This window comes from Petaurus breviceps, unplaced genomic scaffold (assembly GCF_028583685.1).
Source record: "Petaurus breviceps papuanus isolate PSGF00001 unplaced genomic scaffold, PetGlider_PUasm1.0 90919, whole genome shotgun sequence".
NCBI lineage: Eukaryota > Metazoa > Chordata > Mammalia > Diprotodontia > Petauridae > Petaurus > Petaurus breviceps.
Genome location: NW_027187378.1, coordinates 30,800,385 through 30,813,012, shown reverse-complemented (window position 1 = coordinate 30,813,012; position 12,628 = coordinate 30,800,385). Strand labels below are relative to the sequence as shown.

The 12,628-nt window shown below is 34.3% G+C and overlaps 1 protein-coding gene across 1 annotated transcript in view; it reads left to right on the top strand.

Moving 5' to 3' along the window:
* Positions 1–298: 298 nt before the first annotated feature.
* Positions 299–12,628, top strand: part of XPO7 (exportin 7) — a 41,531-nt gene continuing 29,201 nt past the window's right edge. Inside the window, exons 1-8 of the mRNA XM_069075727.1 lie at positions 299–420; positions 1,472–1,618; positions 4,502–4,595; positions 5,334–5,500; positions 5,702–5,767; positions 8,459–8,563; positions 10,871–11,036; positions 11,674–11,747. Of these exons, the coding sequence (XP_068931828.1) occupies positions 400–420; positions 1,472–1,618; positions 4,502–4,595; positions 5,334–5,500; positions 5,702–5,767; positions 8,459–8,563; positions 10,871–11,036; positions 11,674–11,747 (840 nt within the window). The 5' untranslated portion in view covers positions 299–399. The remainder of the gene's footprint in view (positions 421–1,471; positions 1,619–4,501; positions 4,596–5,333; positions 5,501–5,701; positions 5,768–8,458; positions 8,564–10,870; positions 11,037–11,673; positions 11,748–12,628) is intronic.

Here is a 12,628-nt window from a genome sequence, read left to right as displayed (position 1 = left end):
TATCTCTACCATGAAAAAAAAGAAATAGGATAAGGGGTTCTCATTTGTGGACAGAGTTCTTGTGAATAATTCACATTTAAATGTGTGCTAAGCACTGTCATGTTTATCTTTATTGCCAACAAGATGTGTGTGACTGTATAATAAACATAACTTCTATAGACTGAATAATATTTAACATTTTATTATATAATTATTTATAATATTTAACATCATCCCTGCTTTTCTGGAATTAGTTCAAGATTTGGAGTGAAAGGTTTGTTTGGGGGAGTTTCCTTGTTCTTATCTCCAAGTAAACATATGCTGCATCTGGGTTTAAATTGCCAGTGTCATTTAAATGCGAAACTGACCCAGGAGTTTCATGTGCAGCAAAGGAGAGAGACACTGTCCAACTTTTGAGACATGAGGTACTTGAGGGAAAAGGTGTGTAAATTTTGAAACTTCAGTCTTTTTTATTGGTCTAGACCTGTGATTTCATCACTACTAATATGTCGTTTATACTTTCAGAGAATTTCCTCAAATGCTGAGAAGCAGACCTGTCCATGGTCCCATAGCTAGTATGTGTTTGTGGAAAGAATTAACCTGGGTCAAATTCTAAAGCTGGTTTTCTCCACTACTTCCCCTTACTGCTTAGAAAAGATTATGTTTTAAGTTTTAATTACTGAAATTTACTGCTTTGTATTTCATTCAGCATTCACTCTTAAAAATAAATGATTAGAGATCATAACTGAGTCCTAGCAAAGTTAAATGGGCTGTCCAATGTAACGTTTTGCAGCAAAGCCAGCAATAGAAGTGAAATTGGAGCCACAATCAGATGTTCTGGGATTTTTTTTTTTTAATGAAGTGAACTTAAACTAGTCATTTTTTGGCAATATGTGAGTATTTTGTAGGGTCACATGAAAGGAGGGGAGAAGTGTAATTCAGAACTCAATACAGTCTATGTATATAATGATTTATATGTAAAATGACATACCAGCATTGCATTTGATTCATCAGTGATGAAATTGTTGGCAGAAATAAATTCTGGTGGTTTTTTTTTATTTGAATAACATAGAAATGGCTTGGGGATACGGAAGCCAAATTGTCCTGCAGGAGGGTGAGGGGGTGTGTGTGTGTGTATTCAAACCTAATGGAGCAAAATGTTAAAAAAAAATTGTGCCATATCCTGTAGAAATGAAAGATGTTTGAGAATTAAACTTTATGAATATGTAGATAGACATCTTAAATATAGTGTTTTTTAGTGGACCATTCTTTTGAAATAATATATATAGCCAAAAATACAGTTTCAAAGATTATTTCAGTGGAAAAATCTACAGAATACATAGCTGTTTTTAATCTTTTTTTCTTAAATTAAAAAACTATATTTTTCATTAGCTAGAACTGGATGAATCTCTCCAAACACTACTCAGAAGTGAAAAATAATCCTGTTTTCATTGAGATTTTTTTTTTTTACTTTTTGGTTCATCTCTTCTAGAGCCTAGCCCAACTAGAGAACCTGTGCAAGCAGCTCTACGAAACTACCGACACAACGACCCGACTCCAGGCAGAGAAAGCCTTGGTTGAATTCACCAACAGTCCTGATTGCCTGAGCAAGTGCCAGCTCCTCCTGGAAAGAGGGAGTGTGCGTATGATCTAATGATTTCTGAAGAATAGTGGAAAGCTAAGGAAAAGCACACAGCACCACTTTAACTTAGGGAAAGGGATAGAGTTGGCAGAGAGTTTGGAATGATAGTTGGGGGCACCTGCACTGGCTTTTTTTTGCTTTGATTTGGTGTTGTTTTCTCAGGACTTCTATCCATCATGCTCTTATTGATTGGAAAAAGATACTGGTCTGACTTGTATTTTTATTTATATTTTTCTTTCCATGGAAATTGGCTTTACAGTAAATAGATCATAGAGGTCAAACACTGCCATGAGGAAAATTATTTTTTAAAAAATTTCTTCAACTTTGTCATCTTAAACTAGTTTTTTTGGGACTCTTTCAGTTTTTATTCTAATTCTTTACTAATAAAGTTTACATTTAAATAGAAATCGTTTAATATCAGTAGGTGCTTTCACATACATGATATTAAAATGCCTTCTTTTTCCTGTTATTCAAAATATTTGCTAAAAAATAACTTTAAAGTTGTTATTTAGTTATACATACAAAAACCCTGAATCATTGAAGGCTTATAACAATTTGCCTATAAACAATCTCACAGTTACGAAAGAGGCCACTAGGTGGTGCAGTGGAATGAAGCACTAGGAATGAAGTCAAAAAGACCTAAATTCAGATTTGGCCTTAGGATTCTTGATGTGATCTAGGCAAGTCATTTAACCAGTGTTTGCCTCAGTTTACTCAACTATAGAATAAGAATAATAGTAGCACCTGGATGCAAGGTTGTTGTGAAAATCAAATGAAGTATTATTTGTAAAGTGCTTAGCCAATGCCTAGCGCATAGTAGTCACAAAAATATGCTTGTTCCCTTTCCCTCCCTTGGATTTCCAGTTTTCTTTTTTTATGTTCTAGACTTTACCCCAAAAGGTTTCTTTAATGGAGATTAACTTCAAGCCTAGGACATGTTAAGGTGACAAGCTAGTAGTCAAAGATCATATACTACTATGGTCTGCAAAATAACTTTTTGACATGACATTTTAAAATATGTTCAGACAGCTTTAAGGTATCTCTGCAATAATGCTCAAAACTGCTTAGTCATAAGATACAGTATAGTTCTAATTACACATGATACATCTCAACAAACATTATACATCACCTTATGATGTCATCAGGCCTCTTCAGAATGAAGGATGAACAACGTGCATCCCAACAAACCTTAATAAACCTCTGAAATGAAATCTACCTCCTTGTATTGAGACCTCTCAAGTTTAATTTAAGTTTAATTAGACCTCAATAAGTTTAATTTATTACTCATATTCTACATATTTGTGTCTGTACATGTGAGGCCATAGGTACTTATTGCTCCTCTTGGATATGGCCATATGTAAATTATTGGGCCTCTCCATTCTTTTTTTTTCCCCTTTGTCACACCTGTTCTTGGTGGTATCTGGTTTAGTAGATTTATGTGACTACCCTCTTCCTGCCTTCTTTCCCCACAATTTTCAGTTCAAAGACCTCTTGATAGAACAAATCTCTGAGGAAATAAAGTTTACCAGCCAATGTAAGAAGTGTTCAGTCCATATATAAAGTCCCATAATCTAAATCCCGTTTTTCAACACTGTCTTCTTAACCAACTCTTTTTCATTCCATGTCTTCCTTTCTCTTCTGAAGGCACATTAGTAATTGAGTTGAAAATAACACCTGTGCTCATGAGGTCTTTAGTTTCTTTTCCTAAGGCTTCACATTCCCTAGACTGATTTCTAGGATCCTTTCCCAGATCGCACACTGATCATGCTTGGTCTGATTGAGAAATATTTTTGTCATGAATTCAAATTGTTTCCCATGTTAGATACAAAGGTATTTATTATATTTTAAAATAATATATAACATCAACATGAATGGAAAGCCTTTTAGCCTAAAAATGTACCTATATTCACTCAATTATTCATGGCCCTTTATTAAATTACTTTTTTATAATGACCTTGAGCCTGTTCCCTGCTTTTAATATCTTGTTATAACCACATGGAAGAACTCTTACAAGATTCTTTCAGGTGAATTATAGTTAGGTGGAATGCTTTCTTTTCCATAGGTTCATTAGAATCTATACTCAAGTGTGGTATTTCAACATTATATTATCTCCAGGAAATTTTTTATTTTTTATTTTTTGCTTTTTGGAGGGCAATTGGGGTTAAATGACTTGCCCAAGGTCACACAACTAGTTTTTGTGTTAAGTGTCTGAGGCCATATTTGAACTCAGGTCCTCCTGACTCCAGGGCCAGTGCTCTATTCACTTTGCCACCTAGCCACCCCTAAAATTTTTTATTTTTTTATAAATTAATTTTATTAATTCTGCCTTAAAGTTCACTTGATACACAGTAGCATGTACAATTCTCTGAGCTGTAATTATTCACTAATCATGCTAATGGAAAGGTGTCATTTTGGGATGAGGTGTACATCATTTCTAGTTTTTTACTTGCATACATATTAAGAATATTTTGAGATAAAGGTCATCAGGCATTCTTAGTTTTAAGTAGTATGAGTGACATCTGCTGCTCCAACCAGTTCAGATAGCCTTACACACTTTATTGTATCTCATATACTTTCCTTTGCTCAGTGATGATGTGCCACCTCAATATTTAGCAGATTTCTGAATTGTGAATTGTGTTCTTTATTGTGTGGATTTTGGTTTTTTGGTTTTAGGTGTTTATACCAATTGCTTGAATTTATTATGTATGCAGATTGAAGCTATATGTGCTTGTCCTTAGCATGCTTGATTAAAATGCATCAAAATTTATTACTGCTTTTAAGGAAGAATTTTAGGAACAAATAAATATAATAAAAACTCTCCTGGTTTACCAGGTAAACTCTTCATTTTGAAGCTCAGACTTTCTTGATTTGTTTTTGCAGTCATCGTACTCCCAGTTACTGGCAGCTACATGCCTTACAAAACTTGTATCACGTACAAACAACCCTTTGCCGTTGGAACAACGGATAGACATTAGTAAGTACAGAATTTTCCATGCTGAAGCAAATAAATTGATTTTATTAGTACTACTTTGAGTAGGAACTAAATTCATATCTTTGCTTGGTAATATTCTGAAAATTGCTACACATTATATTAAGACCTTTATAAAATGGTGAGAATGCATATAGATGTGTGTTTGTGAGACAGTGGTGAAAATTAATTTTGTAGGCACCTCATCTTTTCTTTATCTGGGATTTTCTTCTTTGATTCAGACTTTATAGACACTAGTAAATAAGAAATACATTGGTATCAAGCTGCAGAAGGAGAAATGTGTTTTTGGACATGGTCAATGGAGGAATTTGTTTTGCTTCACTATCTGTATTTGTTATAAGGATTTTCTTTTTCCTTAAGGTGGGTGTCAGGGGGACAAAAGGGAGAGAAAATGAATGTTTGCTACTTGAAGTAAAATAAAAGTTACGTAAAAAGAAGAATGAAGAGAACTGGAAAAAAAGAAATATATTAGTAAAGGTTACATTTTCTGTAACTGCTTAAGAATGCCTACCTTTTATGTTTTTTTGCATGTAATAGAAAACTGTATGTATAAGATTCAGTTTTTTTGAAATTTTAGCTACCATTTTTAAATAAAATAACAGGAACCATGAAATTTTAGAATGAACAGTTTCATGTTCACAATTCTGTGACCATCTAGTAATTGTAAAGAATGACACTTATTTGTCGATGTCTGCTTTTACACTTATCTTGTCTGTATTGTAGGGAACTATGTGCTCAACTACCTTGCCACTCGGCCAAAGCTGGCTACTTTTGTGACCCAAGCACTAATTCAGTTATATGCTCGAATTACAAAGCTGGGTTGGTTTGACTGTCAGAAGGATGAATACGTCTTCAGAAACGTAATCACAGATGTCACAAGGTTTTTACAGGTGAGTTGATTTTTTTTTTATGCTTTACCACTTCTCCCCCATTCTCTAAAAATTAAATTATTTAGCTGAGGTATCAGCAGCAGCTTTCTCAGGAATGTAGTAGCTTTAGCACCTAAAGTTCTATGCAGACCCTCTGCCCCAAATAGAGAGTGAAAATGGTAAGTACAAAACCAAACCTTCTTGCCTTCTATTTCCCACCAGGATAGTGTTGAACACTGCATCATTGGCGTGACGATTCTGTCTCAGCTAACCAATGAAATTAATCAAGTAAGTGCTACAGCCTTCCTCATTGAAGTAAGTGTTCTATTTTTTTCTTTAGTATTGCTGTTTTCTGCTGTGTGTGGGATGATCTTTTTGGCAGTTGTGTGCTTTTGCGGTAAGTGATTAATGTCCTTTCTGGAACAGAATCGGTTGGTTGGCTCTTTCTCTACATGCACAACCTTCCTTAATCTTATTGCCACGTTCTTCTTTCCATTTCCAAGTATTTGACTCTCCTTTTCTGGTTTCCTTAGTGATGTTAATGTTCATTGTTAAAGATAAGAGCTATGATGCTGAAGCACTCTATTCTGTTAGCAGCATTTTACCAGTGAAGGCAATTCAGTCCAACAGGATGAGTCACCAAATCTTTGCCAGCATCCTTTAGGTTTCTCTCTATTCCTCTACACATTATTACATCTCTATACTCATTTAAAAATCTCAACTATTTTAACTTTTATTAAAGTTATTTCCCAGAACACTCTCAGAATACATAAAATAATCTGTTTTGTACCAAATAATTTTAAAAACACTAGGGGGAAAGTGGCTATTTTAATTGACTTCAAAATTAGTTCAAACAAAATGTTTTTCTGCCCTTTATCTTGGGACCTAGCCAGAATTTGCTAATGGAAAACTAATTCTAGATCTTTCTAGTTTCTTTACTTGTTAAATAGGTCAGTATTAATTTATATCAGTTGTACCTCTCCTTTAAGTTAATCAACAGATTAATTATATTAATCTTGCTATTGCTTATACTTTTGCAGACATTTTTATTAACCCTGGCTCTGAGAAAATCTAACAAGTTAGTGATTTAAGTTTTGCAGTTTGTAGTCTACTAAAGTCCATATTATTTTGTTGCATGCATTTACTATTACAATTAGTAGTAGGATGTGTTATCTGAGCTAGCATACAAATTTTCCTGGGTTCTTCACTTTCATTTTTAATATTAGTTCCAGAGTGGGCAGTATGATGCTGGGGTTGAGTAGCTTAGCCTCTCTATTAAAAAATTGTAACTCTCTGAGGCTCCTTTGAGCTTTAAATTCTATGAGTCTGGTAATATATTCATAAAGTGTTTCCACACATTTTATTGTCTTACCCTTCAGAAAGGATCAAGTCATACACATTTAGTTTCACATTTAGACATAGGATGCATAATATATTTCTGCCTCAACATTTAGAAATAATAAATTGTTCCAGCAATATGTTGCCCAAAACACATAGATGCAAAGGTAAGATACTAAAGAAAGATTCGGAGAGTATTTTCAACATCAAATGATATAATATATGTAAAGTGCTTTGCTATTAACCATACACATTTTCAAGTTGTTATTTTCCATTGTGTTGTAATTGTTGGATTTAAGACATAAAATATAATTCAGTGAAAGTTTTACAGCTTCCTTCAACTCTACTACATAGAATAAATTGAAGGGAGTTCCATGGCTTGATTGTCCTTTTCCCAAAAATAATTGCTATGTGACTTTCTTAGTGGGGCCAGAAGAAAACTGGCTTCTTTGGGACATAGCTAGTATAAGTACTCTGAGCTTCCAGAGCAAATTTCTAGGAAAGCAATAAGTTATTGAAGAAGTACATATAAGAACCATAACCTATATACTTTTCACTTGGTTAGTGCTCTTGCATATCCAGAAGAAGCATAAGGAAAAGTCCTGGCCTAAATGAAATTTATATCTAGTTGGGAAATCAAAATCCATAGGAGGAATCAATGAGAGAATTATAGAAAACAGTGTATAATAAAGTGATAATATCTGTGATGTAGACTGCTAAAACTAAAGTCCTACTTTAATGCCTGATTTTGCCATGGAGGGGATAGATCCTAGGCTGAGTCTAAGCTAGTAGACTAGACTATAAGTTCTTTCAGGCCCATATGCCAAATTAGAAAGATTTTGAGTAGATCATAGTAACAAGTTTCATGTCTCCTTTCTAAGGAACAGCCTAGCTAAGTTAGAAAATATTGTGTGTTGGCCAAACTATACTAAAATTATTGGCCTTGGTACTTCTCAAGGATTACATATTAAACTTTATAAGGATTTCAGTCTGAATCTGGGGACAAGAAGAATCCTTACATTTATTTAATTGCAAGTTCTTGAGTTATTAAAGTACTGTGTGTGTGTGTGTGTGTGTGTGTGTGTGTGTGTGTGTATAGGTAAACTATTTTATGACAGTATTAGGAGAGACCAAAATGAACTTGAATTAATATACTGAATTTCCAAGTTAAACAGTAAATTTAGCACTTGGTTGTTGTTTCCTTGAAAAACAAATCTTACTGCAATGTCCACTTTTGAGATTCAGTTATAACCTAATGAAAATTATTAACATCTGTTAATTTAGTAATATTAATAATATTGCCTAAGTTGAAGAAGAAAAGAAAAAAAATTTCCATCAGTTCATCATCTTAGCTCTTCTTAGTTGTATTTCTTCATAAAATCTAAAATAAAAATCATAAAATCAAACCTTTTTGATTGCTGGAAGCTGATTATTCTCCATTATTCCCCCTTCTTTGTTCCTTGTGATAAAAGGGCATGTAAGTATGTAAAATAAGTATATTGAAAGTATCGTTTCCAGTCTTTCATAGAGAGCATACGGGAGGAAGTTAGTATTTCTTAAAAATATTTAGAATTTTTTTCCTGTTTTGTTTTTTGGTAATGAATTCTAAACTTGCATTTGGTTTATTCACTTTCTGCACAGGCAGACACCACCCATCCTCTAACCAAACATAGAAAAATAGCCTCCTCTTTTCGAGATTCATCATTATTCGATATCTTCACTCTCTCGTGCAATTTACTAAAACAGGTGAGACTGAAGGTTGGGTCCTGCCTTATATATTTGGGTAAAGGAAAAGTAATTTGAGGTGTGTTAATATTTCAATTTAGGTATTAATCCAATCCAGCAAAAGTTTATTAAATACCTGCCATATGCAAAGAATCCTGCCTAAGTACTGGGGATATAAAGACAAAATGAAAAACATTGCCTTCCCTCAAAGAGCTAACATTCTTCTAGGAAAAAACTTGGGCATCTTCTTTAGTCACCCTCATCTGTTACATCTTTGAGAAGCAACTTGGTACAGTACAAAGTCTGTTGGATTTAGAATCAGAATTCCACTTTTATCACTCATTGACCCATATGATCTAAGGGGTGGCACTTACCCTCTCTGGGTCTCAGTTTCGTCATCTGTAAAATGCAGAGATTGGACTAGATGACTTCTGTGATCTCTTTCGACTTTAAATCTGTGATTCTCCATAGTGCCTTAGAGGATTTTTAGAGTGCTGTGCCATATTGATATTATTACAAGCCTGTATCTGTCCATCCTATTCTCCTTTCTTGAAATTTTGTTTATAACCAAAGTTTAAAACATTATGCCTTTTTTTGAGACTAAGTCTCTCTATATTTCCCAGGCTGGAAGTTCAGCACCACTTGCCTAATCCTACTGCTAATTGGTATGGGAGCTTAATATACTCTCTTTCCAGTTTAGGCTAGTTCATCTTTCCTTAGGCATCCTGGTGGCTCTCTCTTCCTAGGAGCTCCTTCTATTAGTGCCAGATTATAGACACCTAGTCAGTTTTAGCCATACTATGGCTCAGAACTCAAGAGACCCACTAGTATCAGCCACCCTAAGGAGCAGGAATTAACAGGCATGTACCACCCCTCAAAGTCATATTTTTAAAAACCAAACAAAACCTTCATGTAAGAATAGTAAGCACAACGGTATTTAGCTTCCTTGTACTCTGGGAAGCATCTTGTAAGAATAGGAGTTTTAGGGTTGTTTTTGCTGACATTACATAAAGGAAATTACTTTTTTAAAATGAAGAAATTGATTGGCTGAAAGTTGTATTATTGATGGAAATGAACAAGCAAGAGAGATATCTACACATCAGTGACAACATTTGAGTACTTTGCCCCCTATCAGAAGCTAAATGGAAGTTGTGGGGTTTTGTGACATGATTAAGGAAATAACTTAGCCTCTAGATTTTTCTGTTCATTTTTGTCATTCTGTTCTCATTTTCCAGGATGCCCCAATTTTTAGAAATAAATCAGCATTCTTTCTCTTGTGCCCTTTTTCACCAGTTATTTCCACTGCTTCAGAATTCCCAAAGCATACCCAGGTCATACAGCTTTACCAAAAAAGTCTTTTAGCCCACATTATTTTTCTTTATCAAGGAGAAGCATTCTATGTGCCTAAAAGAAAGATGTTAAACACATGCACGTGTGTTTGATAATATCAGCTGCAGTTAGCTGAAGCAGTGACTGAGATGTATGGATACTGTCACCCTCATGAGCTCCAGTTACCACTTACCTCTTTAGCTATGTATCTTGAACTCAATATTGCCTGTTTTGGGACACTAATATTCTTAGCAAAGTTATACTGATGTTTTCCTTATCAGAAATGGATGTGCAGTAAGCTGAGGAACTTTTTTTTTAAGACAAGTTTACAGCTCCATCCCCAAAATGAGAACCTGCCAGGAGCTAACTGCACTTTGGCCTACAAATGAAGTGACTTAGTATCACATTATGATTCGGAATTTCTTTTGTTCATTAAGTCAACAGAAAAATCTAAGTGCACAGTCTTAGGAGTTTGGTATGTCTTTTTTAAAAAGTTAATCTGTAAATTCTAGCTTGATTTAATGTTGCCTAACACTTCCTTTTCTGCAAGGATTGATTAAAGATGGCCATGCTTATAAAAAATGATTTACCAAACATGGAAATTTCTCCCTGAGCTACATTTCATTATTCTCTCTTTTTTCCCATGGCTACACCTGCCCTTTCTTAGAATGGTAACTCAAGTGATAGGTAAGGAACCACAACTTTTAGCTAATGGATCAATTTTCTTAGCACTGGCATCACTTGAGTTCGTCTGGCCCTTCCTTTTCTCCCCTTTAACCAGGAGCGTTAGCAAGTGGTGGCTGCCCAATCCACAAAAATAGATACTTTGCCAGATTTTGTGTAAAACTGAATTATTACTTATCCATATATAAATTTGTTCTTTGTGGGGAAATAACTTTAATCTGCTGAAATGGGAATATCCTTTCAATCTCAACTACTTTTTTATCCTAGGGGGGTGGTTCTTGTTTTATATATGTTAAAATCTCTTGATCTTTACAGGCTTCAGGAAAAAACCTGAATTTGAATGATGAAAGTCAGCATGGTTTACTCATGCAATTGCTCAAACTCACCCATAACTGCCTAAACTTTGATTTTATCGGCACATCAACAGATGAGTCCTCAGATGACCTGTGCACAGTACAAATTCCCACTAGTTGGAGATCAGGTAACAATCAGAGAATTGGAAAACAACCTCATCAGCTGAAATGGATCTGTTTCTGAAACACAGTAGTGACAAAACCATTCAAGCACCATCCCTTTGGAAATTCTAGTTAAAGTTTGAGGGTGAAAATTGGGAACCGTAGCTTCTCACAGAGAACAAGAAAGAATTATGCCAGCAGAAAGAAACCAAAGATGGCTCATGAGAAGGAAACCTTTGCATGTGACCTTCTTAGAGAGGATTTCTTTAAGGTGTGACTGCTCTAGAGATATTTTATTAATTTTCTGCATTAAACATCTTAGGGACTTGTACTTCTCATGATTTTTTATAGTGTCTTAAGATCCTTCTCTGTATTTCTGAACATATGAAAATTTTTTCTCTTCAGCATAATTTTCATAGATCCCTTAATGCTCCTTTGTTCTATGCTATCAATGGCATAAATCAATTTTTTAAGGGATCTGAGAAGTTTAATTTAGCTTTATAGCGATAAAGAGAACTGGGAGCAAACATTTTTGCCCTCGAACTTTTTTTTAGTATCTTGAGTAAGCGTAAGGGCATATTTACTTGAACATATTGCCAGAAGTATTCCAACAAACAGTGATATAAGCATACTTAGTAAAATGCTTTTTTCTATTTGTTTCAGCATTCTTAGATTCTTCCACCCTGCAGCTGTTTTTTGACCTGTATCATTCCATTCCTCCTTCATTTTCACCTCTGGTAAGTCAGGACAACAATCCCTAAAAATAAAGGTATCTTCAGCATCAATGAGTGAGTGAACCTTATTCAACTGTCTTTCAAGGTGTTTGCTTCAAAATGGTATAGTTACACCAGGGATAAACCTATTGAGAACATGTGTTTGTTAGAAAGATTTGAGTAAGCTTTCTTTAGGCCAATTAAATCTGAATTAGTATTTTAAAATATTTTTCTGTCAACCAGACATTGAAGATGGTTCGGTTGTTTTTTTTAAGTACCATTATTAAATGTGAGTTTAGTCTGTACCTCAGATTGCCATGAAGGAAAGTACCTCATCTTATTTAGTCGTACTATTAAAAATCAGACTTAATTCCTTCAGGCATAAATTATAGAAATAATAAATGAAAGGTGTAGTGTGAGGTCAAATTTGGATACCTACCCAAGATACTTACTATATGGGAACATGCTGTCCTTAGAACAGTCCTTAAACTGGACAGACTCCTTTAAGTTCTAAAGTTTTATTTGTTCATATACATGCACACCAAATAGCAAAAGGAGAAGAATTTCATAGCTACATAATGATATATCTACTGTTTTTCATTGTTTTTACAATGGAACTAAGGTTTCTAGATACCTTAATGGTTTTCCAGGTTTCTAAAAAGCTATTCCTGTAGCAGAAATGTTAATTCAGTGCAGGTAGAAATTAATGTGCTTTGTTATGGACATTTCTTTACACTGCAACTTAGCTAAGGTTGATGAAGTACAAAAACATTTACTAAAAAGAAAAACATAGGCCATTAAGTAGAAATCTAAAGCAATTAAGATATTAATTGCTTAGAGTTTTAAAGTATTAAATATATATTTTGGCAAGAACAAGAGAGGAACGATTAAATTGGGCAGAGAAC